Here is a 26,831-nt window from a genome sequence, read left to right on the forward strand (position 1 = left end):
CCTACCGCAATATGATTGTCAAATTATAGGTTGCTGTCAAACATAACATCCAGGTTCTTAACCCTCAGGGGTCTGAGGTAGTGGCCAAGAACATGACAAACAGTAAAATGATATTCACTTGTCTAATGCAACAGCTAATACTGTACCTGTTTAGTCAGAGCTGAGAAGGAAAATACTGACCATGCACTCTTTGATATCATTCATATTCTGCTGATGTAGAGGTTTAGGGAAAAAATAGAGCTAAATTGTCTTAGGTTATATCTAAATATCAAACATGTGATAAAGAGTTGAGTCAACTTTATCTATTTAAAGGAACATTTCTAAGAAATTGTTTCATAAGCTAACAGGAAGTCACATGAAGAATCCTGACCTTTTACTTCTCCTTAAGCTCAATAAATATTGGGTAGACTCCGCATCATGTAAGCATTTTTAACAAGACAAGATTCAACATGAGTAACCAGGTAAGTCGATATTTTTCATTTTATTTGCTTTATTTTTTCTTGTTCTCCGTGCCAAAATTTAAAAAATAATAATAATACAAAAGAGAAACTATTTAACAAAAGAAAAGTATGGACAGCTTCAGCTTATCAATATATATTATACATTTTCATAAAACAATAAATGTATAAAGTTAAAAAATAATCATTTCATATACAGTGGAATATATATCTACTTTTACAAAACGTTTTCTAACCTTTATTTATTTATTAGCAATATTTAAAATTAGATTCCACATTTTATCCGATATTCAGATTGTCTCTACATTATACAGGACTTTTTTTTTTATGGTTGACTAGTAGTAATAAGTAGTAAATATATATCTTTTTTCCTGCTGAAAGAATCCATAAAGAAGAAAGCTAAAATATTAATTGTGATGAATGAATATTAAAATAACTGCCTCACTGTTTATTTTTGCTGTCTATAGATTGTAACACACGGCACATGAAACATGATGGAGGATGATGTAGAAATTGCCATTGTTGGCATTGGATGCCATTTTCCTGGAGGTAGGCTAACATTATTATTCATTATTTGTTCATGCTATGATTTTGGCCTTAATAGTATTTACATTGTATGTTCTCCTGTATTTTAGGCGAGGGACTTGAAAACTTCTGGCGAGTCCTCCTTCATGGAGAGAACTGTACAGTTCAGATCCCGGACGACAGGTTTAAGCTCTCTCAATGGTACGACCCAGACGAGAGTAAGGCCGGGAAGACGCACACGGCTAAAGCAGCGCTCATCGATGGGTACGTCTTCAGTTCATGTGAACTTCTGACTTTATAATTTACAGTCATTCGCTTGAACCCACAGGTAGTCAGCTATTTTGGTTTGAACGTAAATACTTTTTTTTCAATCAGTAGCCTTCTACTCCTAACAAGTTCATATGATTTACACCACACTTTTTCAACATGGTGCCAAGACAGTGAAGATGTTAAATTGTGAATGGATGTAGAATATCTCAAACGGTGTTGCCATGGTGAGGGATTAAAGTAGTGAAAAAAACAGGAAGAGTTTCATATCTTCTCAACAATTATACATCTTTTATTACGATATAAAACCATACAAATATAAGAAATATATATATATGTATTTTCTTTTTTTATTTAAGTATGTGCAAGTCAGGGTTAATTTTAAATTCTGGTTTAGTTTTAGTCATCTGAATTAAATTTTAGTCAACAAAATACAATAAGATTTTAATGATCTACAGTAGATATAAATCGACAAAAATTTTGTTGACTAAAATCTTTTACAATAAAAGTTTAGTTTAATTGTAATTGTTCATTTTGAATTTCTCTAAAATGTTCAGTCTGTCCCGAATAGAGTTCTCTTTTTAGAGGTGTCACTCTTATTCAGATCTACATGTCTGCTCTCCTCTTTCTCCCAGATGTTTGCATTTTTTAACGTTTATGAGACGAGCGCATGCCAACTCGTGTCCCGCCGGGTAGATCAGCACGTTACAGTACAAATGTGCGCATCTACCACAAACACAGCACATAATTCTGACTGGATCTCTTCCCAAATCGTCCCTACCAAACATTTTTGTCTAGTTTTTATTTGTTGGTTTTTATTTAGTTATCGTCTCGTTTTCTTCTGTAAAAAAAACCACTGGTGTAAGTAAAAAAATGGCAGATTAGTGCAATCTGGTAGAAATTAATAAATAAAATAAAAAATGTCATACATAGTATAACAGCATTTTAAACAGGGCTGAGGAAACGCTCATAAAAAACTGTTTGCTAATAACATTATTCAGGCATCATTACATTTCATAGGTATAGCATTATGGATGTATATTTCGACATTATAAAAGTCTTAAATCTGTCACAGTGTAGAATTGTATTTATTAATTTATTGAAATGTTGAATCATCTGACTCAATTTACTGGTAAACAATCTAAGCATTTGATCTCGTTCTGTCTATGGTTTACATAGATGGGCCTGTTTGTGGGGAAAGCAAAGGTGGTGGGTATGGGTGGCGCCATCTTGGAAAATCTTGGGAAATCCTAACCCCGCCCACATTCTGGCCAACCCATATATGGGTAAAGGATGCAGCGCACGTCACTCAGCTCGCTCTGCTTCTCCGGTTATCTCTGTATGTATATTTTAGGCAACGAAATATGTTATAAAACACCATACTAACTCTTTTCGTTTTCATTTAAAGAAATCTTAAGCATTATAGCCACACAAATGTGGTTCAGGCAACGCGTATTGATTATATTCACTGCATATAACGTTTGCCTATTTATAACAAAACAAATTATTTATAAAACACAAACCTGCCTCTTTTCGTTTTAAATATAATATAAAAATATTTAACATTTTAATATGGTCCAGGCAATATGTGCATTTGTACTAAACAACAGATGTTGCAGTAAACAACATTACAGATCATCTTTGTTGTATTAAAATTTAAAATGACAAAACTCAACCCAGTCTCTTTTTGTTAAATTTCAGTTTTATCAATATTAGCCATTATAAAAGTAAAAGGTAAAGTTACAAGAAGCTATACAAATAAAGCAAACAATTCAGTCAAACATACAAAGTCAGCGCTAGTCTAACCATACAACGGTAAAGTTAAATAGCTTATAAAGTTATGAAAACAAAACAAAACAAAACAAAAATTGGCCAGGGAACAAATTATAGATTCACGAGACCAAAAATCGCCCTTTACATATAGACAAGACGAATTATATCTCGTGTTTAACCACTACAGAGACGCCAGAGTCAGCGGCAAACGTCAGAACGACTAGCCGAGGAAAGGCTGTTCCAGGCGGAGTACATCTCGCCGAGCGCCCGGTCATCGCTGAATCTCACAACCTGGATACAATTTTCATAAATCTTTATAAATAAACCACAGATTTGAGCTTTAAACAACTACATTCTCGCCTGAAAAACTCTTAAAACTACATTTCATGATACAGAAACAGTAGTATTATATGTCAAATGTATTAAAAAATGGCGCTTCTTATGTTGTCATTCTCCGTGGCGCTGCCTTGTCAGCTGTCAATCAAGCTGTCAATCAAACTTAACCACGCCCTTATTGTCATACATTTTATATCTAAATACGATCTAAACTAATGAGTTAGAAAAAAATTCACAGCCCTCATGGTTGTCAGGCACTCGGAACCTATCGAAAAAATACAATAAAAGTCATGGGACCAACCTGTAAAAACATGAATTTATGCTGTGAAAACGGACATTTTAACATGGGGGCGATGGACATTTGCTCCCTTTTGGGACCTTCCCCTAGCGGATTTTAGATGTATTGCAGTTTTTCGCACTTCCGGGTAGGCTTCATTTTTCAGATCAGAATGTTGACTGTGACCTATCCCTGCACTGGATGGCCAATTTCACATGTAGTTTGTGTATTTTCAAAATACAAAATACTGTATTTGTAATTTAATACAATTTTCCACACAGTATTTTCTATGTATTTATGCCCACCTCTGTGTGTGGGTGTCAGTTACACCCGTGATGATTTACAGTTTAACCCTTTCATTGTTGTGTTCATTTTGCCTGCATTAAAGGATAATAAATCTCTCAGGCTTGGGCAGTTCTCTCTCTCTCTCTCTCTCTCTCTCTCTCTCTCTCTCTCTCTGAAACTTTGCAGAGACTTCAGACAGAGTAAAACGTAATGTATGTAGTGCTTGGGCTCTTCAGCGCCACCAAATGCAGGCTGTGGTCGGGATGGAGTTTCTCCGATATGCACACTCAGTGTGGTCAAGGTCACTTGGTTTTATCTGACTCCACCCAACAGAAAGTCAACCATGTTGGATGGAATGTGCCATTTTTTTATTTTAATTTTCACACAGTTTTGAGGGACTTACCATATGGCGCTATTTTAATGCCATTATTGTAATGCAAGAGCACTTCCATGTAATGTGTGAGCACAAATCTATCCCCTCGCACACGGATTGCTCCCGCTCAAAACTGGACACGCACTCTCCAATACACAGTGCTGTCTTACGAACCGCCTCTCCTCTGACTCAGATGCTCAAACTGTGTCCTGTGCACTCACGAATCTTCCCATGTTCTTTCACTAGACATTATCTTCGTTTCTGGATTAAACATTGTCAAAAGTTATCAACCAATCAGAACAGACTTTCAACTTCTGGAATTTTTGCGAAAATCAAAGACAGATCTATCATTTCTTTACAATTAAATAATCTTTAATAATATTAATCAAACATATCTTAAAAATAGCTCGGAATGAGGCGCTTGGATGATTTGTTTGGAAGTAAAATAATGCCAAATGTTTTATGTTTAAAAATAAAAAAACCTATAATATTTTAGGTCTATTTTATTATTATTTTTCACAGAGAAAAAAAAAGAGTATGTAACTGCACGCACACCTGTTTATTTTTGTTTACACCTGTTTACATCACAAATGTATGACTTTTGGAAGTGCAGTTTGATTACCATATGCAGTTTTAATAAAGCTGATTTAGCTAACCTTCTTTTTTTTTTTTTTTCTCAATAATAACAAAACATTTTGCAGACAAGAGTACATATAACCATACATGTCAGGGATAGAGAATAAATAAGAGAAAGAAAAACAAAAAAAAGCAAAAAAGCTTTTACAAAAAAAGCTTGTACTTGTCAAACAGCTGTGTAGTTTTCATAGCTTAGATGACTATACATAAGAGTCCATGAAAGTAATGCTTTTGTTTGTGGAAACTTGCAAGTTTAACGAGTATTTTGTTAACATCATAATCACATTTTAGTATAAATTCTATACCACCTTTAGCTAACCTTCCATGTCATTTTTACCCTTCAAAGTGTACACTTACAGGTGTTGATTATAATAAATTTAATTTGCTGTTAGGCCCATAAATCATAATAAGGATAAACAATATTTTAAAAAGTATATAATTAAATTAAAAATTAACCACAAAACATAACGTGCTAAATGTGGAATATCTATATCTAGCATAAAAAAAAAAAAATCAGAACGCTGTCTCTCAGTTGCTGAATGTCACTACAGCCCTACAGAAGTCTTACACTTCTACGTTGTTACAATGTTGTGAGCACGTCGACAGCGACGTTGCCAAAGCAGAAATGCATGTTGCCACAACGTAAATGTGTTTGCTGGGTCTCTTCTGCTCACCAAGGCTGCATTTATCTGATAAAACAATAAAAAAACAGTAATATTGTGAAATATTATGACAACTTAAAATTACTATTTTCTATTTTAACATATTTTAAACTGTAATTTATTCCTGTGATCAAATGACAATTACAATGTAATTGTCATTACTCCATTACTCCTGACTTTGTTATTGGCGTTTAGACAATAACATTGTTGCCTACATGCTGTAATCCAATGTTGGCCGACAGTGTTTATGTTTTAGCATTCTTGATGCTTAAATAGGTTAACAGTTTATTAAAGTCAAGCGTTTCGTTCAATTATCAGTGGCCCATTACAACATAAATGTGCTACTCCAGTAGAGCCGCTGTTGCGCTGCACAGACGACAAAACCCCAAGGTGATGTTGAAGGAGATCATCAGACGATCGCACCAGAAAATGAAGAGGATGAAGCTCCTCTTTAATCTGCTAAATTACAGTTTCATGAATCATTCACGAAATTGAGATGACTGACAGTGATACCCGTAGCAACGAAAGAACATTTTCAAAACAGATCCATACACAACTCTACACTGGAATTAATATCTCAAACGAGATTTGGGGAGAAGGACTGAAGCGAATTAATACCTGTTCTGTTAATGCAACATTACAACTTACTCAGTTTAAAGTGTTGCATAGATTACACTATACCAAATCTAAACTTAGGGACTGTTCGTTTTTTATTTAAGGGGCCACCGGAGGAGTTTTGAGATCCGTTGTCAAAAAAGACATGACCCTCCCTTCGCCAGCAATAAATTTTTCTATGACCCTCCAAAATGATTGTGAAAAAAGGCATGACCCTCCCCGATAATTTATTGATTAGCCTACTTCTGTACTGGTTTGCGCTTGGCAAAGATGTTCAGATAGCCATTTTTTTTTTTTTTTAAACCATAACGTTAAACTCTTGCTTTCTCATCTTACTAGGGCTGTAACGATAGACCAAACCTACGATTCAGTTCGTATCACGATTTTTGATTTTAGATTTGAAAAAAAATCATGTTTTCGGTGCTGATGCGGTGTGACCACTGATCTATATAGAATGACATTATCATTATATAGTCATTATCAGTGGGTGTGACTCGTTCAACATGTGGGTGGCGCTGCCAATAAAGCATCTAAAAGCTGTCACAAAGAACCGGCAAAAGTAATGATTATTAATATGTCAAATATAGCAAGGAGACATTTAAATTGTTTATTAATAAACAAGTGTTTTCTGTGTCGACTGCAAAGATGAAGTTGACGATGCGTCGCGATATGTACCTTAAGGTCCAACAGCAAAAACTCCAGTGTTAATTGAACTCTCCTGGGAGTTTATATGACTCCAGACTCAAGAGTGTTAAAGTTAATGATCTAATTAAGTGATTCATTGAGTGATGATTGAGCATTATTGAAGTCACCTGATGTTAACAAGCAGAATCACTGAAGAAGAAAATCTATTTTTTTAAGACACCGTCAGGCACGTGCACACATCAAAGGGGGCTTGAGCACCTGCCCTTTTTATTCCTGGAGAGAAAGTGCCCTTTTTTCTGGGGTGTTTTTTTTTTGAAAAATAATATATATTCCTGTCTACGCGGACGCAAGCGCTGTGATTGGTCTGCTAGGACCGCTCCCTCGGGTTTCACATGCTCCCTCTGCACGCGTGAACGCGGACAACGACGCAGAAGTATAAATGAAAACCAAGTAGAGGCTCCGGCGTAGGTCCGACGCAGAAGTATAAATCAGAAGTATAAAGCAGAAGTATAAATCAAATCAAATTAGAATCCTGTGAGTCCAGCAGCGCTCTGTTTTTCATGGCAACGGTCTGTTATACTCCGCACAGCGGTCTGTTATCAAGAATTATTACATGGCTTGGCTGAATTCCAATGTAGAATGCGGTCTGTTATTTCTTGATAACAGACCGCTGCGAGCTATAACAGACCGTTGCCATGCAAAACAGCGCGTTGCTATGGACGCGGAACGGACTATTTTCTTTGCCGGAAGCAATATAATCGTTTTTAAATCAATGAACTCCTTTTTAAATCAATAATTCGTGTCAAATTATTTATTTATTTTGTAGGTAGCCATGTAATAAGCGGGATAATGTATAGAGAGGCGGTCGTTATAGCGAATAACAACCCCGACAGGCTGAACAGGACCCCGACGCGAAGCATAACAGACCGCATTCTACATTGGAATTCAACCAAGCCATGTAATAAAATAAGTTAGTAATAAAATAAGCATATATCACCACCAGGTGATATGCTTTAGTTATTTTTGTTTATCCTATTTACTTGCATTGCCCTGTCAATTAGATGCAAATGTGCGCATTTTAACTAGTTGACGCCTAATTTGCATACAGAACGTCCCCAGTTAATGACTTACATCAAGAGTCTTTCCCCCTGAAATTTAGAAATCTAAATTGGTGAATTTAGAGGAAATCTACAGATGCAAACAGATGGAGGATACACTCTAAAAAATGTAGTAAATCTGAGTAACTGCATCTGGTACATTAATAAATAAAACTGAGTAGAAATAAGTTAACATTAAACATTAAAAATAACAATATTTATAAACCAGGGTTCACCAATCTCGGTCCTGGAGGGCCGCTGTCCTGCAGAGTTTAGCTCCAACCCCAATTAAACACACCTGAACCAGCTAATCAAGGTCTCACTAGGCATACTAGAAACTTTCAAACAGGTGTGTTGGAGCTGGTTGGAGCTAAACTCTGCAGGGACAGCGGCCCTCCAGGACCGAGATTGGTGAACCCTGTTATAAATGTACCTTTTTATTGAGTAGTTTAACTTTTTTTATTTCCTCTAAACCTTTATAAAATAGCACATTGTGGAATGGTTTCCTTTACTGCTCTATAAACCTAGTGAATACTAAGGAGACCATGGTTTCGGTGTGAACTGATTATTTTGTAGACATCTTTTGAAAATGAAACAATTGCGTGAGTTTGAGGAAGATAAAATTAACTTTTTTAATTATTTTTTTTTTTAAAGGAAGTCAGAGTTGCATTAATATATATACTTTTTTGTAAAAAAAAAAAAAAAAAAAAACGTAATTATGAGAAGTGCCCTTTATTTCACTTGAGCCCCTGCCCCTCAAAATGTCTGTGCATGTCCCTGCCATTATGGAGATAAGTGTTTGCTTTAGTTGGGCTCCTGACCCTTAAATCATTAACTTTAGAATTTGTTTGACTGTTGTATCTGAGTTATAACTCTAAGATGAACAAAGAGAAAAGTTGATCAGGTGGTGTTGGTTATGTTTTGACATAATCATAATTTGACCTGAATCACTGAACTCCTTTAGAATCTAATCTCAGGCTTAAATGTATATTGTTGATTACAGCATCACTGTGATTCTACAGCAAAAGATTTTCAGCATTTTCAATATAATCCAAAAATTCTTAAAAGTTGTTCTGATCAAAAGACATTGAAAATTACTTTATGAAGAAACACTGACATCAATAATCAGCCTGTGAATCTCAACAATGGTGACAATAATAGAGCATGTTGCAGTGCATCCTGGGTGCCACCAATCAAAACTCATTCATGGCTCCCATCATGCATTGCGGTATGAATAAATTATGATCTGAATTGTCTTACTACTTAAGAATTCCTTTGGATTATTTCAAAAACTCTGGATCTTATGCTGTAGAATCACAGTGATGCTGTAATCAACAATATACATTTAAGTCAGAGATTAGACTTTAAATGAGTTCAATGATTCAGGTCAAATTATGATTAAGTCAAAACATAACCAACACCACCTGATCAACTTTTCTCTTTGTTCATCTAGCCATTATAACTCAGATGCAACAGCCAAACAAAACCTAATGTTAACAACTTAAGGGTCAAAAGACCCAACTAAAGCAAACACTGATCACTATAACGGTGTCTTAAAAAATATATTTTCTCCTTCAGTGATTCTGCTTGTTAACATCAGGTGTCTTCAATAATGTTCAATCATCACTCAATGAATCACTTAATTAGCTCATTAACTTTAGCACTCTTGAATGTTAATTTAACACTCATATTTTAACACTTTAGCACTCTTGAGTCTGGAGCCAAATAAACTCCCAGGAAAGTTCCTTTAACACTGGAGTTTTTGCTGTGTTATAATGATTTAATATCAGTAAATTGACTTACAAAACTCTTATTTCCTTTATTTCAAGGCTACTCTAATATAGTGATAAGTTAAAATCTACCTTAAATGATTAAGGTATCATTAAAACCTTAAAAAAAAAATTACAATAAAATAAAATAAAATTACTTAGCAGAGGCTGTCTTTTGATATTGTACCTTAACCTTTAAAAGAAACGGTATATATTTGTACCTTTTAATGCTTGGGGACATATATGTACCTTTTTGACCCTCAAAAAGGGACATATATGTACCTTGGGGGACAGAAATGGACTCCTGCTGTACCCCTTATTTCTGAGAGTGTGTGGCGTTGGCTAAAGGGTGATCTTGATGGACCGGAAGTGCACTGTACCACCCAGCTTTCATAAATGTCTGGCTGAAATGGTTGTTCTAAAGGGGATGCTTCTAAAAAAATTTGTGAAGTCTGGGGCCCCTTCCTTAGGTATCTTTCTAAGAGTTGAAATATGTTTGAGCTTCTATGTAATATGGATATGTTATGATGCTGGAGGATGAACCCGATCGCAGACAGATTGCAGAACACACAAGGTTTATTTTATACAAATAACAGGGAAAACAAAGCCCACGAGGGGGCAAAACAAGACAAGACAGGACTACGAGTGACTAAACTAAACTATGACTTGACAAAACTAGACTACAAATAAACAGCTAATACAGAAACAGAACTCTCTCTCGACAGGGTACTCACAGTGAACAAAGTCTCACAATGAATGATAGTAGATAACATGAAATACTCAGGTAGGAATCACAATGAACCGACACAAGACAGCAGACAAGAGGGGATTAAATAGGGAACTAATGATACACAACAGGTGACAAAGGTGAAGCATAATGACAAAACAAGGAGAACAAGGGGGGCGGGGCTGGGTGACGAGACAACACAAGCACATGGCCCAAACAAATGGCCATGTGCTTGCACATAAAACATGGGCCTGTCATGATCCTGCCTCAAGACCAGGGAAAATCAGAGACAAGAAGACAGAATCATGACAGGATAGCTTCTCTCTCTATCTCTTCATTCCATTGTTAATGATCTGTTTAAGTTTATGTATGGCTTTAAGGTGTAATTTCTCTCTCTATCTGGTGCGGGTTGGGTGGGGGATGTTTCCTTTTTTTCTCCTTTGTTTATTTTATGAAAAACATAATTTTTGTATACAGTCTGTGTTACTTTATTTGTTTGTTTGTTTGTTTTTGTATAAAAACTGTTATAAATCAAATTATATATATATATATATACAAAAAAAAAATTTGTATTTTTGTATAAATTTGTATTGCCAAAGAAATAATATTACAAAGCAACATAAATTAAGAACAATTGTTTTTCTTTGCCTCTCTCTCGCAGACACACTGGATCTCGTTTTAGCAAGTTTCTTTTGTCTCCCTCACTGCACGTGCCGGGTCTCTCGCGATATTAAATGTTTCAGGATAGAAACACATCATACATCTAATAGAACTCTATATGTCACGTGTCAACAATGACAAAAAACAACAACTAACAAATTATTTAGCCTTTCTTGCTTAAAAGAAACAGAATGCCTTGTTGAATTCACCGTACAATAAAACGAATTTGATCGCGAATTAATGAGCTCTGTGTCTGCTGATCACTCGCATTCGTTTAGTTGGCATGAGCGCGTTTCGTCAACAGTTCATGTTTATATAAGGTCAGATTGTTGATAATCACACACACTGCTCAAACATTGTAAAACTATACAAAACCAGTTGAAACCACTGGACTGAACATTTCAAATTTAAAATAATATATGAAATATATTAGCAAAATTTAATAAGATATAGGGCCTATTTGGACACATCGAGAGATATATCCTGAAAGGAACGTTGCCTGCTCTTTAAGATAAAATCTGTATCATCAGGCTGGCTATCCAACACTCTCCATATGAAAGAGGGGCGATAAACACCTTTATTGTCTCGCACCCTCAAGATAAAGCCACTGAACTGCCCCTGCAAACACAGGCTCTCTGAGAGGAGAGGAGTGTCTGAGACAAAGAGAAGACGCTATTAAACGATTATTATAATTGTATACAGAGGTGGGTAGAGTACCCAAAAACTGTACTCAAGTAAAAGTACAAGTACTTATAGAAATATTTACTCAAAGTAAAAGTAAAAGTAATAATCTTAATAGTTACTTGAGTAAGAGTAAACAAGTATCCAATGAAAAAACTACTCAAGTAGTGAGTAACTAGTTACTTCGGATCATATAGGCCTATATATATATATATATATATATATATATATATATATATATATATATATATATATATATATATATATATATATATATATATATATATAATAAGTTTTTTTTTATATAGCACCTTTCTCAAACCCAAGGTCGCTTTACATAATAGGAAGGCAAGGAAACACAACAACAACCAAAACAACATATATATATATATATATATATATATAGACTTCATGATGCAATAAGCCTCTGAGTGCCATCTGAAATTTTCTTCTAAAACAATCATTTGTATCAAGCTCGTATATTTAAGGTTAGTAATTTCACTTTAATGACAATTAATAGGTAGGCTACTTTTCATTGCCATTCAAGTGTGAACATAAACATACAAGCTTGATAAAAATGCTCTTTTAGAAGAAAATTTCAGATGGTACTTAGAGGCTTTTGCCTCTGAAGTCGTAGGCTATATATAAAATGATATATTTAGATTTTGTTTATTTAAATGACTATTATTATCAGCTATCTTTGCAACAAAAACAGAAGAGAGACGTAAGCATTATCTCTGCCATCTGTATAGCTCGAAAATCATTGCCTGTCCTCTGGTTTGTATAATATTAACTTATACAACTACATTTGGATTATTAGAAAATTTCGAAATAAAATGAATCTGCAGTGTTGCATTCAAAGGTATTTACAGAGAAGAGTTAAAAACTCTTCACATGTGCTCGCGCTCATGACTGACATCTGAACACACACACAAAAAAAACAAAAAAATAAATAAAAGTACATCGACGGTTCTTCTTCTGACTGTTCTCCAAAATATAATCAAATGTATATTTCTGCCAGCATGTTTAAACTGGTTAACTGTCAACGGCAGGCAAAGGCATTCGTTTTCAAGTCGAGTTCGCACGCCACTGCGCAACAATACACACAAACTACCGCGGGATGGCGGGTGTTCATTACTGTGAACAATGGTAGCTTTATTTAATGTAAATTAATTTATATGTCCAAAAAACGGGTAATGTCATACTTTCTAGTATCGTGGCGTAGTAATCTGTTTGGTTGTAAAATGTATTACCTGAGTGAAATGAAATCGAATATATCGTCCTGTGGAATCATTCATTCACAGACAGCTTACGAAGATGTTCAACTAATAAAGATCTTCATCGCTGGCAAAAAGTTGATGCATTTGAAGATTTGCTCTCACTTGACTGTAGCTAGTAGCTTCTGTAGGTCCACTGCCACTTCATCTAACGCTCTTGATGTGCTTAAATCTTCCTGTTACGACTCCGAGTCGAGTGTGAATTGAAAGGGCTTCAGATGATTCAGTGCGTGCAGAACTGAACAGATCATTCAAACTGATTCGCGAACCGATTTAGACGGATCTGCCAACTTGTTTGATAAAGTCTTTGAACAGAATCGACTCAAAAGAGTCATTCATTTGTGAATTGAGCATCGCTCAAGTCCAGAAAAACGATACAGCGCGCCTGGAATAAACTACGCATTTAACAACACATATTGCATTAAAATAAAGTAACGAGAGGAACGTCGCCCAATGTAACGAAGTAAAAGTACAGTTTTTTCATTAGAAATGTACTCGAGTAAAAGTAATAAGTACCCACATTCAAATCTACTCTTAAAAGTACAATTTTTCTAAAAAAGTACTCAAGTAAATGTAACGAAGTAAATGTACTTCATTACTACCCACCTCTGATTGTATATAAATACAAAACAAGTTGACTGGAAGAAAAAAAGATAACAAGTTGACAAAAAGATTGATTCCAATTTTGGCTGATAATATTTATAAGCAATTTTTTGTAGGCCGGTCATTTTTGACTGGGAACACCACAGGTGAATATGTGCCATTTGTACAAAATAAAAGCATTTCAAAACAAACACCCTAATTATACATTAAAGCACATTTGTGTGATAAACAGAGCAATTTTCTTCATATTTTATTTAATATGGTGAAAATTGTTCATTAATAATGCTTTTTTTACTCGCCTACTCTCAGATAAATGAGGCCTGTGATTAATCAGATGCAAATAGATATATAAAACCAGTCCTAATTGAAAGAGAACGTTTCGGTTACTCACGTAACCTCTGTTCTCTCTAGAAGAGGGAACGAGTATTGCGTAGTTGCTTACGCTACGGGAAAGCCTTTCTTTCTCGAGATACTGAAGCCAAAAATTATCCTTAATTTTTATAATCTTGTCAACGCAGTGCGGCAGCCTGCAGACCTAGGGCAAGCTAACTAGCGTGCCCATTGGCTGCCCTGCGGCAACTGCAGCAGCCTACCGCTGAGCCCTTGGCGTGACGTCACGACCAATGAGCGCGCTTGGCGCGCTTAATGCGTCACAGCCCGCGAAAAGGGGTGTGGCTTAGCGTATATAAACAGGGCTCGGAGGCTGCTTCTCTGGTTTCTGTCGCATGAAGCGAAATGAGCTCGTGGCGCGAGCACGGCGGGCTACGCAATACTCGTTCCCTCTTCTAGAGAGAACAGAGGTTACGTGAGTAACCGAAACGTTCTCTTACGAGAGGTTCTCTCGTATTGCGTAGTTGCTTACGCTACGGGAACGCCCTTGTCAACGCCGTGCGCGCCCAGCATCCACTGAATGAGTCCCAGGGAGAGCCCGGGGAACGTGATAGCGGAGAGCCGGGCAGCCCGAAGAGGGCTAGCGCCGTACATAAGCACACACTAGGGGGTTAGGAGCGGCACGGCCGGTCCTAACTGACAATTCCCTGTATAGTGCAGCTCAACCAGTAGAGCTAAATCACACAACGTAGCCCGCGCACAGAGAGTGGGCTGGCATACGCGAGACTTAGACTGATAGGACTTTCGCCTGCAAGGCGGGAACATCCAGGTTGTAAAACCTAACAAACGTGGAGGGGGAGGCCCAGCCTGCCGCTGCACAAATGTCATGAATGGGAATCCCGCTGGACCATGCCCACGACGAGGCCATGCCTCTAGTGGAATGAGCTCGAACGCCCAATGGGCACTGCAGGTCTTTAGACGCATAAGCAGCAGCAATAGCGTCCACTATCCATCTGGACAGGCTGTGTTTCGAGGCGGCGAGACCCTTGGTGCGCCCACCAAACGAAACAAAGAGCTGATCCGAGCGCCTGAAAGCGGCGGACCGTGAAATGTAGTTTCTCAACGCCCTGACCGGGCAGAGGAGATTACTATCGGCCTCGCTGCCGTGCGTCGGCAGGGCTGAGAGGGAAATGACCTGTGCTCTGAAGGGAGTGCCCAAAATTTTTGGAACGAACCCATGCCTCGGTCTGAGAATGACTTTGGAGTCATTAGGTCCGAACTCGAGGCACGCGGCGTTAACAGATAACGCGTGAAGGTCTCCCACTCGTTTGACTGACGACAGTGCTATCAGAAAAACGGTTTTGAGCGTGAGGTATTTCATATCCACAGTTTCCAAGGGTTCGAAGGGATGCGCTCTCAGGGCCTCCAAGACCAGAGAGAGATCCCACATAGGAACCGAGGGGGGTCGCGGGGGGTTCATCCTCCTGGCTCCCCTAAGGAAGCGGATGACGAGCTCGTTCCTTCCTAATGCGCGGCCCTGCTCAGAAACCGAGAGCGCTGAAATGGCCGCAACATAGACTTTGAGCGTGGAGGGGGACCTGCCCGCGTCCAGTAGCTCTTGAAGGAAACACAGTACTCGCGATACCCCACATGTCTGTGGATCGAGCCCCTTAGCAGTGCACCATGTGTTAAACACTGACCATTTCGACATGTAGAGCCGCCTCGTAGAGGGGGCTCTAGATTGTATGATCGTGTTCATGACCCCGTCTGGCAGATTAGCGTGTAATCGTTGAGGCTCCACGCATGCAGAGACCAGCGCTCTGGATGGGGATGCCATATCGATCCGCGTGCTTGAGAGAGGAGGTCTCTCCTCACCGGTATCGGCCAGGGGGCTGAGTCTGCCAGCTGTATTAGATCCGGGAACCAAGCTTGGTTCTCCCAGCATGGGGCTATGAGGAGCACTGAGTGGCGCGCTTCCCTGATTCTCTCGATGACCTGAGGCAGCAGAGAGACCGGGGGAAAAGCGTACAACGGGCCGCTGGGCCAGATCTGGGCCAGCGCGTCCTCGTTCTTCGAGAAGAACTCTGGGCAGTGAGCGTTGTCTTTTGACGCAAAAAGGTCGACTTTCGCTTTGCCGAACCGTCGCCACAGTGACTGGACTGTTTGGGGGTGTAGAGACCACTCCCCAGGGGGAACGTTGTCCCTGGACAGTCTGTCGGGGCCCTCGTTCAGGTGGCCAGGCACATGCGCGGCTCTCAGCGAGCGCAGAGAGTGCTGAGCCCACACGAGGAGGCGTTCCGCCAGGGTGCAGAGCATCTTTGATCTGACACCGCCCTGGTGATTCACGTAGGCCACTACCGATGTATTGTCCGTGCGGACTAGAACATGGTGACCGTGGAGGAATGGGAGGAAGTGTTTGAGCGCTTTCTCGACCGCGAGCATCTCTAGACAGTTTATGTGTAGGAGATTCTCCTGGTCTGACCAGCGGCCATAGACCGGTCTGCCTTCGAAGAGCGCTCCCCAACCTAGGTTGGAAGCGTCTGTCGAGACAACTTTCCGGTGTGAAATCACTCCCATAGTCACTCCTGTGTGATACCATTCGGCTGCCAGCCAGGGCTGCAGGGCTGAAATGCATCCCTGATTCACTCTGACTCGCAAGCCGCCGGCCGCCCAGGCTCGGTGGGGCACGCGCATTTTCAGCCAGCGTTGGAGCGGGCGCATGCGCAGTAAGCCCAGCTGGAGCGCTGCTGCAGCTGAGGCCATATGCCCCAGGATACGCTGGAATGTCCTCAGCGGAACCCGGCTGCCTATTTGGAGGGATGCGGCGAGGAGGCGGATGCGGCGCGCGCGCTGCTCCGACAGTCTGGCCGTCATAGCCACCGAGTCCAGTTCTATTCCAAGAAAGGAAATTGACTGACGGGGTGATAGCGAGCTCTTGGTCCAGTTGACCGAGAGACCCAGCTCCTCCAGATGGCTGAGAAGCGCTGTTCTGTGAGACACAAGTTCCGTCTCTGACTGCGCTAGAATAAGCCAATCGTCCAGATAATTCAGTATTCGCATTCCCTGTTTCCTCAGGGGAGCGAGGGCCGTGTCCATGCATTTCGTAAATGTACGGGGTGCCAAAGACAGGCCGAACGGCAGGACTGTGTACTGATATACTCGACCCTCGAAGGCGAATCTCAAGAATGGCCTGTGACGGGGAGTTATCTGGATCTGAAAGTATGCGTCTTTTAGATCGAGAGAGATAAACCAGTCTCCTGGGCGAATCTGCGCGAGGATTTTTCTGGTTGTGATCATTTTGAACGGCCGTCTCATGAGGGCTTTGTTCAGATGTCTCAGATCTAAAATAGGTCTGAACGCTCCGTCCTTCTTGGGCACGAGGAAGTAGCGGCTGTAAAAGCCCGACTCGCTCAAAGAAGGATGAACCTGTTCTATAGCCCCTTTGCGCAGCAGCTTCGCTATTTCTGCTTGAAGCAAGTGCGCAGCTTCTGAACTCACTCTCGTCTCCGTCTGTGCTGTATAGCGCGGAGGGCGACGAGCGAATTGAAGCGAATAGCCGTGTTTTATAGTTTTCAGCACCCATTCTGACGCGCCCTGAATCGCTTCCCATGCTTCCGCATGCATAGCTAGGGGTCGAATGGTCTCTGGGCTCAGATCGCCGCGCTGCGCGGGATGGGGAGCCTGTATCAGAGAGATAGGCGCGGCGCGCGCGCCGCTGGTGCTCGAACACGGGGGCTGGTAAACAGTATTGGCCGACTGTACAGCGTTCAGTAGCTCGGTCCCATCGGATGGAGCGTGATTTGCTGTCAAACATCCCAGGCGCGAGAGAGGCGTGGGGATTATCATGTCTACAAGTGAGTGCGCGTGCTCGTGAGCGGGCGCAGGGTTTACACTTATGACACGGCCAGTGTTTGGGAGCTTTAGAGGGTCCGTGACCCAAGGTAACTGGCTGGCAGAGCGAGCAGCGGGTAGGTGTGAGCACAAGGTTGTGGGCACATTTCCTACATTTAATACTCGAGCGGCTTGCGACCACTTCATGAGAGAGCGCTCTGTACGCGTTACCATGGGGACCCTGTTTGTGTGAAGCAGTGAGCACATGGGAGTGGGCACATTTTCTACACTTATAACACCCTCGGCTTGAGCCGCTGTTGCCCGGGGTAACCGAGTGGCAGAGCGAGTTACAGGTAGATGTGAGCACAGAGTTGTGGGCACATTTACTACACTTATTACTCGAGCGGCGTGTGACCGCTTTATGAGAGAGCGCTCTGAACGCGTTACCATGGGGACCATGTTTGTGTGAAGCAGTGAGCACGTGGGAGTGGGCACATTTTCTACACTTACAACACCTTCGGCCGGAGCCGGAAAGCCCGAATTTACACTCTTTCTGAGATTTATTTGGGCCGCCGTAAAAACGGCGTTTGTGTGCAGGCGAGCGAGTGGTATTACTGGCTCGTTGGCTGCGGTGTAAGCTGCTGCAGTAGCCTGCACTGAGGGGACTGACAGAGCTGGGCGTTTTGATGGCGGTCCGGCCGCAGCGGGACTCAGCCATCTCTTCCTCCCTGCGGGTGCTAGGAGGACTTCGCGGGCTCAGACTTCAGCGTTATCTTGGGACGCGGACCCCGGGGGGGCGGCGGTCTGTGACGGCTGGTCGAGCGCGACCTAGGGCGGCCGCCCTGGCGTCGCTGCGAAGTGGTTGGTGGCCGAGACGAGCGCTGTGTGGAGCTGCGCGCAGGAGGCTGAGCTTGAGAGCGGCCTGCGGCTGGGCTCGAGCGGCGAGGCAGGAAGAGATTCATAGCCTGCGACGCCTTCTGCACTTCAGAGAAGCGGTCCACAATCCCGCTGACCGCAGGGCCGAAGAGGCCGGTGGGCGAGAGCGGGGCGTTGAGGAAAACAGCGCGTTCTGACTCACTCATATCCGCCAGCGTCAACCATAAGTGTCTGTCGATGACGGTGAGCGCGGCCATAGATCTGCCGATGGCTTGTGCAGCGGTCTTGGTAGCACGGAGCGAAAGGTCCGTCGCGCTGCGCATATCTGTTAAGGCTGTATGATCCGAGCCCTTCTCGTCCAATTCGCGGAGGAGGTCGGCTTGCAGGATCTGAAGAACAGCCATCGAGTGCAGGGCAGAAGCAGCTTGGCCGGAGGCGGCGAATGCGCGGCCGGCGAGAGCTGATGTGGTCCTGCAGGCTTTAGACGGCAGGGCAGACTTTGAGCGCCATCTAGCAGACGGCGGGCAAAGGTGCGTTGCCACCGCTTCCTCAACGGAAGGGATGCCGGTATAGCCTTTCTCGGCGGCCCCGTCCACCTGGGAGAGAGCCGAGGAGACAGACGAGCGGAGTCTAGCGGAGAAGGGCGCGTTCCACGACTTCGATAGCTCCTGGTGGAGCTCAGGCAGGAAGGGTGCTGACCTAGAGGCTGGCGCTTGGCGGCGGCTAGGCAGAAAACACCCGTCGAGTCGGTTAGGCGCGGGCTCCTTGGGTGGGGACCAGTCCAATCCCAGTCGGTCGACCGCTTTGGTGAGGAGGCGGATAAGCTCCGCGTCGACACTGGAGCGGGACCTGCCAGACTCAGGAGTCGAGGAGGCGGAGCGGTGAGAGCCCGACCACTCCTCGCTGCCCGAAGCAAGCAGAGAGCAGCTGTCAGCGGCGTCATCTGCTTCATCCCCTGAGGCGACGGCAGTGCGGGCAGTAGCCGGCCGCTGCGCGTCGGTGAAGGGCGGGGGAGAAGGAGAAAGCGAGGCTCGCGGGAGGGGCTCCGGCGAGCGCTCAGCTATAACCCCCGGCTCGGGAGGCCTTTGAGAGCGGCGTTTCTTCTTACGCGGCCCTGAAGAGGCAGCCGGGGAAGGTGGAGGATCGTCAAACATGGCGAGTCGAGCCCGCAGGGTCGACATCGGCAAGTCCTCACACTGTTCGCAGCCGCCCGAGGAGAGGGCGCGGGCTGCGTGGTCGAAGCCCAGGCAGAGAGCGCAAACCACGTGGCGGTCTCCATCGCTGAGCGGGGCTCTGCACGAGCCACAGGATGAGCGAGGCATTTGCAACAACGCCTCGCGCTCTTTTAGATGCAAAAGTGTGTCGCGGGGCGAACACACAAACACATACAACACAGAGCAGTAAAGGATATGATCGCCGGATAGCGAAGCAGGCAGGGAAAGCTGAAGGCGGCGAAGGCGGCCGGCGTCCTCAGGCTGAGATCCTCGGCGTGCTGGTCGCTTGTTTCGACGGCGGCTTCCTCAGAGAGCAGCGATGCGAAGAGCTTCGCTGAAAAGACAGAAATCAGAGAAGCAGCCTCCGAGCCCTGTTTATATACGCTAAGCCACACCCCTTTTCGCGGGCTGTGACGCATTAAGCGCGCCAAGCGCGCTCATTGGTCGTGACGTCACGCCAAGGGCTCAGCGGTAGGCTGCTGCAGTTGCCGCAGGGCAGCCAATGGGCACGCTAGTTAGCTTGCCCTAGGTCTGCAGGCTGCCGCACTGCGTTGACAAGATTATAAAAATTAAGGATAATTTTTGGCTTCAGTATCTCGAGAAAGAAAGGCTTTCCCGTAGCGTAAGAAACTACGCAATACGAGAGAACCTCTCGTAAGAGAACAAGTTGACAAAAAGATTGAATCCAATTCTGGGTGATAATATAGCATAATGAGATATTTATAAGCTATTTTTTGTAGGCTGGGAACACAACAAGTGTAACAAGGTGACAAAACCCCTCCCAAAAATTGTCAAAAAAAACACTTGAGAAGTAGTTAGACCCTTTGTGAACAAAGTCACTAAGTTTCAGTCCAATGGGATAACATTAACTAGTATTTTCGGTCAAAATGACCCGAACACAACCTGAGGGTTAATAATAGTGGTGGGCATAGATTCATTTTTTTTAATCTAGATTAAACTCACTGTAATCTTGGAATTAATCTAGATTAATCTAGATTAAAATGGCTCATTTGAATTCTGCCGAAGGCATTCAGAATATGTATGCTACCCAAATAATGACTAAAAGGCTGTTTACACCTGGCCACTTCATGCGTTTTCTCAGATGGTACAGCTATCCGAACGTGAAGAGACCAGGTGTAAATGCCCTCCGAAATGCATTCGAGACGGATTTGAATCCGATCGCTCAAACCACTTTAGGAGAAGGTGTGGGCCACATTCCAGACCAAACTGGACCAAAGTGTAAATACATCTGGTTGTTGAAACCACATATGTAAATTGTACTCCTCCCAAAAATGCTAAAAAAATAAAACGTGTGAGAGCGTGTAATAGGCTATGTAATATTATAGCCAGATATGACGACGCTACTGGAACACGCATCACCGCAGATGAGAAGCTGAGCATCTATTCATTAAGCCAGCAAACTAACGCAAATCAAAGTGAAAGTCACAGACGCTTAACACACAATCATCATCAATCATTAAAAGTAAAGAAATGATCTTACCAGGGATGTTGCATTAATATGCGCGAGGGAGAGAGAGAGAGCAAGACAGTTTGAAGACGGTGAGGGTGTGCGCGCGACCGGGCCTCTCTCTCTGCTCGTTCTTTCAGTAATATGCGCCCTATCGCAAGCGCAGCAGTCATGTACATCACTCACCGATCAAATAAGGCTTTGGCGAGACAAAAAATTGCTTGTGAGAGAGACGCGTGAGTGACAGAGAGACGGAGGGAGAGCAGGGAAAGGAAATGCAGCTGAATGAATACGCTGCGTGTTTTAAATTGCGTAAAAACATTTTTTTTTTATAACGAAATGCAATATGTGCCGGCCGGTGTTGATTCTGTGGCGCACAGTTACAGAATTAGTCTATGTGTGGGAAACACTGGTATAGGCCTACATCCGCGCTAAAATATCAAGGTGAAAGTCATCATAGCTTGCGTAGTATAGACCCAGCTCCCAACCCAACTTTTAGAATAGATTAACGGCGATATTTTTTTTATCGCCCAACAGGGGCGTCACTAGGCCCTTTTTCTTCAGCCCCCCTAAAAAATATTTGATTAACACATTTTTAATCGCTTCGGTCCCCTTTGAAAAAACTCATTTGAAACGGCGGCAAGCTGCGTCAAGTTTCGTCTCCACCCCTTATCTGAGTCTGCTTGGATTTAGCGCATTTTTCAATCTGCAGGGGCGCTGAGCAGAGCGAACATCAGAGAGTACAAGGTGTGTCGTGAGTGCATTTATTGTTAGATAGCTATGATATTACATCTGCATCGGTGCAGTTCTTTGTCATAAATGCACTGCAGTTTACATAATGTAATGTTAATACTGGAGCATTGGGAGCAACACGGGACGGTTCGGTTTCTCATCGTTTCGCTGCGTTCACCTTTAGCCCTTATCACAGTGTGATAGTTGTTTTTTATTCCTACAAAAATTAAGCAATTAACACCCATGAAAACATACTTTAGAAAACGATCATGATTTATTTTAATTTACTTTTTAAACTTTAAATCATATTGTTTTGTATTTCGGCATTACATTTTGCAGCCATGCACAGAAATGATTAAAGACACATCATTGTCTGAAAGCACTAACGTTAGATGGCCCAGAGAGAGAAACATCATGTGGAGTTGTTGGTTTTGTATTAATAAATATAGTTTTGTATTAAGTAATAATGAATCAGGAGGAGTGTATCATGATACATATATTAGAGTAAGAGTAGAGTAAAGGGATTTGTGATTTTCTTTTAAGTACTTGTGGCAAATTGATCATTCATGTTGTTATTTTTAATAAATATAAATAAATATAGAACAGATTAATCATATTGCCAATAGACAATTACATTAATACATGTTTAGCTGGTTAGTTAAATGATTTGAAATGAAATAGATTTTCACAGGGTGACTTGATGAATAGCCAACCGTATTGTTGATTATAAAGCTTAAAAAATAAAAATAATTTATATTTCATTGTAGATGGACTTAGTTACCTAGCTTTCCTGGTAGCTTGGTCTGAGAAAATGATTCATAAATCAACCTATCAGTTGACCCTATGTTTACTTTCTTCACTGACAGACAAAAATTAAAAGCCTATATCTGTCAAAGCTCAGCTTTAGGAGGGATAAAAACAAAGAGAAAAAGAGTGTGATGCTGATGAGGTGAGGAAAATAACAGCTGCACGCACATGGTTTTAAAGCTATTGTCATCCATTTTTTTTGGCCTTTAAAACATCTTAAAATGCACATATGAAGATCAGAGAAATCAAAATTTTATCGGGGGAACATGCCCCCGAACCCCCCTAAATACCTCACATACGGTACCTCAGTGATTATAAAACCGTGCCATATGCATGTTACTGGATGAATGGATGAAACTAGTTGATAATGAGCATTAGACCATAAACTAACTTTTATTTATTTCTATTTTTCTTTACATCATACCCTCATTGGGGGCTGAGCTCCCCTAAAATGAAAATCCTAGAATCGCCCGTCGCCCGATAAGAGTAGCAAGTTAACGCCAATAACGGCCCACCACTAGTTAATAATAAAATTATTAGGCCTACTTTATAACATGCAGTTTCAACTCCACCAAATCTTTGTTTGTTTCATTGTTACACAGTAAATGTCAATAGCTCTTGTTTTGATTTTTTATGTTTGTTATAAGCTTATTTGGAAAATACCATAGATGTAGTATTTCATCCTTACTGTTAATTGACACCAGCCACTCGTACATTTCAAATTGCGGCAATTGCTGCTGGTTTGCAAAATGTCCCTTGGTGGCACCTGGTGGTCATTTCACGAACGAGTTCGAAATGCAAAATAATTTTTGCCGCGGTGACTTTTGCCCCAGCGGCTAGTGTGGCAGTAATAGGCATTCTGGTTGACTACCTACTGTATATATAGAATTCATTAATTCACACTACTTTATCTCTGTGTCTGATTCAAAGCGGGCAGATTGTTTGATCTGACAAGCAGTAACTGACAGTTCCCTTTCAGTCGCTCACGTTCGACGTGACGACATAATTGGGATCACTTCAGGGAGCCCTATCAACTTCGAGTGTCTACAGAACGAGCCAATGAACGTTGGCGTACGTGAATCGCGTCACGCGCCCCCGCCCCGCAGCGCGGTTTTAAACAGGAAGCGGGCGCACACACACATTGTCTTTCACTTCGGAACCGAGCTTCTATGAGACTTCTGTCTATGAGAATCAGTGCTTTGAAGACTTCAAAGGAGAATCTCTCTTTGCTTGCAGTGTTGGTGTGACGGCGCGATCAGCGGTGGCCATGAGCATTGCAGCTCACAACTGCTGTTTTCACAGCACTATTGTTTGTGTCTGTGTGTGTGTGTTGGTTCAGTGTAGAGGTCTCAACACATCGACACATCGGGTAGATGTAACCCGACACATCAACATGAATTATCAGCCCGAACCCGGCCCGCGGCCCGACGCGGCCGTTTTTTTTTTTTTTCTCATACACGCATTATCATGATTCATGACCAGCAGACGGGAATTCAAATCAAACTTTAATGTTCACTGCACGCCTTTTAACAATACAAACAATACAAAAACAACTGAAACAATAAACTTTAAATATATAAATAGGCTATATAATGCCTTAAATAAAATCGTCACACAATAATAAATAAAAAGAACTCAAACATGTACCCAGCAGTGGGTGGGCTACGTTTCACACCACACAATTTTTGAAGAGTTTTGAAAAATATTCGTATGCTTATAAGGCATCATGGAGGAACAATAGTGCGTCCACAGTGGATGGACTGAGGCGAGTTCTCCTCTCTTCAATGGTACGACCAGCCGCACTGAATACCCTCTCACTGCTGCTGCTGCTGGCCGGCACACAGAGCACCTGCCGTGCCAACTGAGACAGTTTTGGATACACGCAGCTGTTGGTCTTCCTCCAGCCCAGCAGGTCCTGATCGTCGGTCATTGTTGGCCTTTGGCGGACGTAACTGTCAACCTCATCCTCTTCTGATTCGGTCTCCCCGACCCCGAATACATTTTCCCATTCATCAAAGCGTGGTGTTTTCTTTGCGGCGGGTGCCATGCCCGGTGCTGCTGCCGACAACAAAGCACTCGTCTCCTGGCTCGCTTCACCTGGGCCCGCCTCGGGTACCGGTTGCTGCGCAGCTGACAGGCGGGACTTGACATATTGTTGCACATTTTCCCTTTGGTCAGTGGGCAGCATCCGCAACTGATTAAATTTCGGCTACAGGAATGTTGCAGCTTTGTGGAGATCAGTGACAGACTTGGCCATTTTTTCCTGCAACCAGTGCGCATGGCGTTGACGCACAGCCGCCAGCTGGGCAGTATCATTGGCATTTTGGGATATTTGTCCCCCTCCAGTTCACGCTGAGCATCATAAAAGGGCTTCAAAAATGACACCAGCATGCCCAAAGTGTCGGGGGTTATTTTTTCAATCCTGTCACTCTCTCCACGCGCTTCCAGTTTGTCCTGCAGCTCCGCGTAAATGTCACTGATGGATTTAAGGGTCAAATACACAGTGCTGAAGCGTGTATCTACCATCTGCAGGATGGTCTTTGAGAGCTGCGCTGTCATTCCAGACTGCTTTACATATCTGTAGAGACAATAAGAGAGCGTGCTGCTGTTACACAAATGAGTAGCCTAGTGATAATCATCAAACACAAACTAAAGACTCAGATTTTATATTACCTATTATATTATATTATATTATATTATTATATATCACTGTCTTATTATGTTTTTTTTTCCTCTCCATGACGCATTTTTTTACTGATGCGACATAATCCAGAGCGACTTATAATAATAATAACTTTATTCAGGACTCAAAAAGGAAGGTATAAAGTACAGGTTTAAAAAAAATATATAGATATAGATTTCGGTTATAATAGGATACTAATATTATAAGAGTAAAACATTTCTACCATAGCCTACTACTTTACCTGACAAGCGCCTTTGATGCTGTCACTGTTTCAGCAAAGTCAGGTGCCACCTGCATCAGTGCGTCATTATCAAGTCCATGGCGAAGGACAGTGTTGAGGACGTGGTCCATGCAGTCAAGTCTCGTGTATGACCTGAGAGCATTAATTACATTTGCCCCCTGGTCTGTAACCCAAACAATGTCTTTTAAAGACAGTGGGTCGAACCCGAACTTGGTGACCAAGAGCTTGACCAGCTCCCTCTTGATGTTATCGCCCGTTTTTTTCTCATCCACGGGAAACATTGCCGTGGTCAGATTCTTTTTGATCAATTCAAAATCTTCTGTAACATAGTGGCACGTTATTGACAGATAGTGAATCTTTCTGAAGTCATCTGTCCACATATCTGTAGACATTCCCACTTTTCCTCCTTTGTTCAGGATCTCTTTCACCTGCTTCGCAAGCTCTTCTCTTTTTTCCTCTGCCAAATTCCGACAGTGTGTTGCTACTGTGTTGGGAGATGGGAGGACAGAGCTTGCAGCAACTCTGCCATGTGTTGCACCAACATTTATGAGTTCCTGTGCAAGTTCTAAGAAGCCGTCTCCTTGAACAAAATAAAATGGCCTAATGTCCTTGGCGCACATGTAAACACATTTTTCTGTTACTGCCTGTTTTGTTTTAAGGGGGACATTTTTGGCAAGGAACTTCGTCAGCTGCTGTTGCGTTGTGGTGGTGGTCGAATCATGCCCACAGTTTAATGTATGGCGGCTCAGGCTGGACGACCCTGTTTTTTTGCTGTCATATTTCATCAGCACCTTGCATTTTAAGCATTGCACATAACCTGTTGAATTTCCATCAGAATCCAGCACCACTCCAAACACTTTCCAGACCTCTGATTTTCCCACTCCTCGACTGGCGCCGGTGAATTCACCTGCGGCAAGTTTTCTTTTCCCCAACGGCAACTCCATCTTCTTCGTCCAGGCTAAAAGCGTGCACGCAGCGGCGTC

The 26,831-nt window shown here is 42.2% G+C and overlaps 1 protein-coding gene across 1 annotated transcript in view; it reads left to right on the forward strand.

Annotated features, from left to right (window-relative positions):
- Positions 1-419: 419 nt before the first annotated feature.
- Positions 420-26,831, forward strand: part of LOC308690592 (mycocerosic acid synthase-like polyketide synthase) — a 36,509-nt gene continuing 10,097 nt past the window's right edge. The window contains exons 1-3 of the mRNA XM_081365156.1: positions 420-461; positions 926-1,007; positions 1,094-1,247. Coding sequence (XP_081221282.1) covers positions 950-1,007; positions 1,094-1,247 — 212 coding nt within the window. The 5' untranslated portion in view covers positions 420-461; positions 926-949. The remainder of the gene's footprint in view (positions 462-925; positions 1,008-1,093; positions 1,248-26,831) is intronic.

Source organism: Scardinius erythrophthalmus, assembly GCF_964197995.2.
Source record: "Scardinius erythrophthalmus genome assembly, chromosome: 1".
Taxonomy (NCBI): domain Eukaryota; kingdom Metazoa; phylum Chordata; class Actinopteri; order Cypriniformes; family Leuciscidae; genus Scardinius; species Scardinius erythrophthalmus.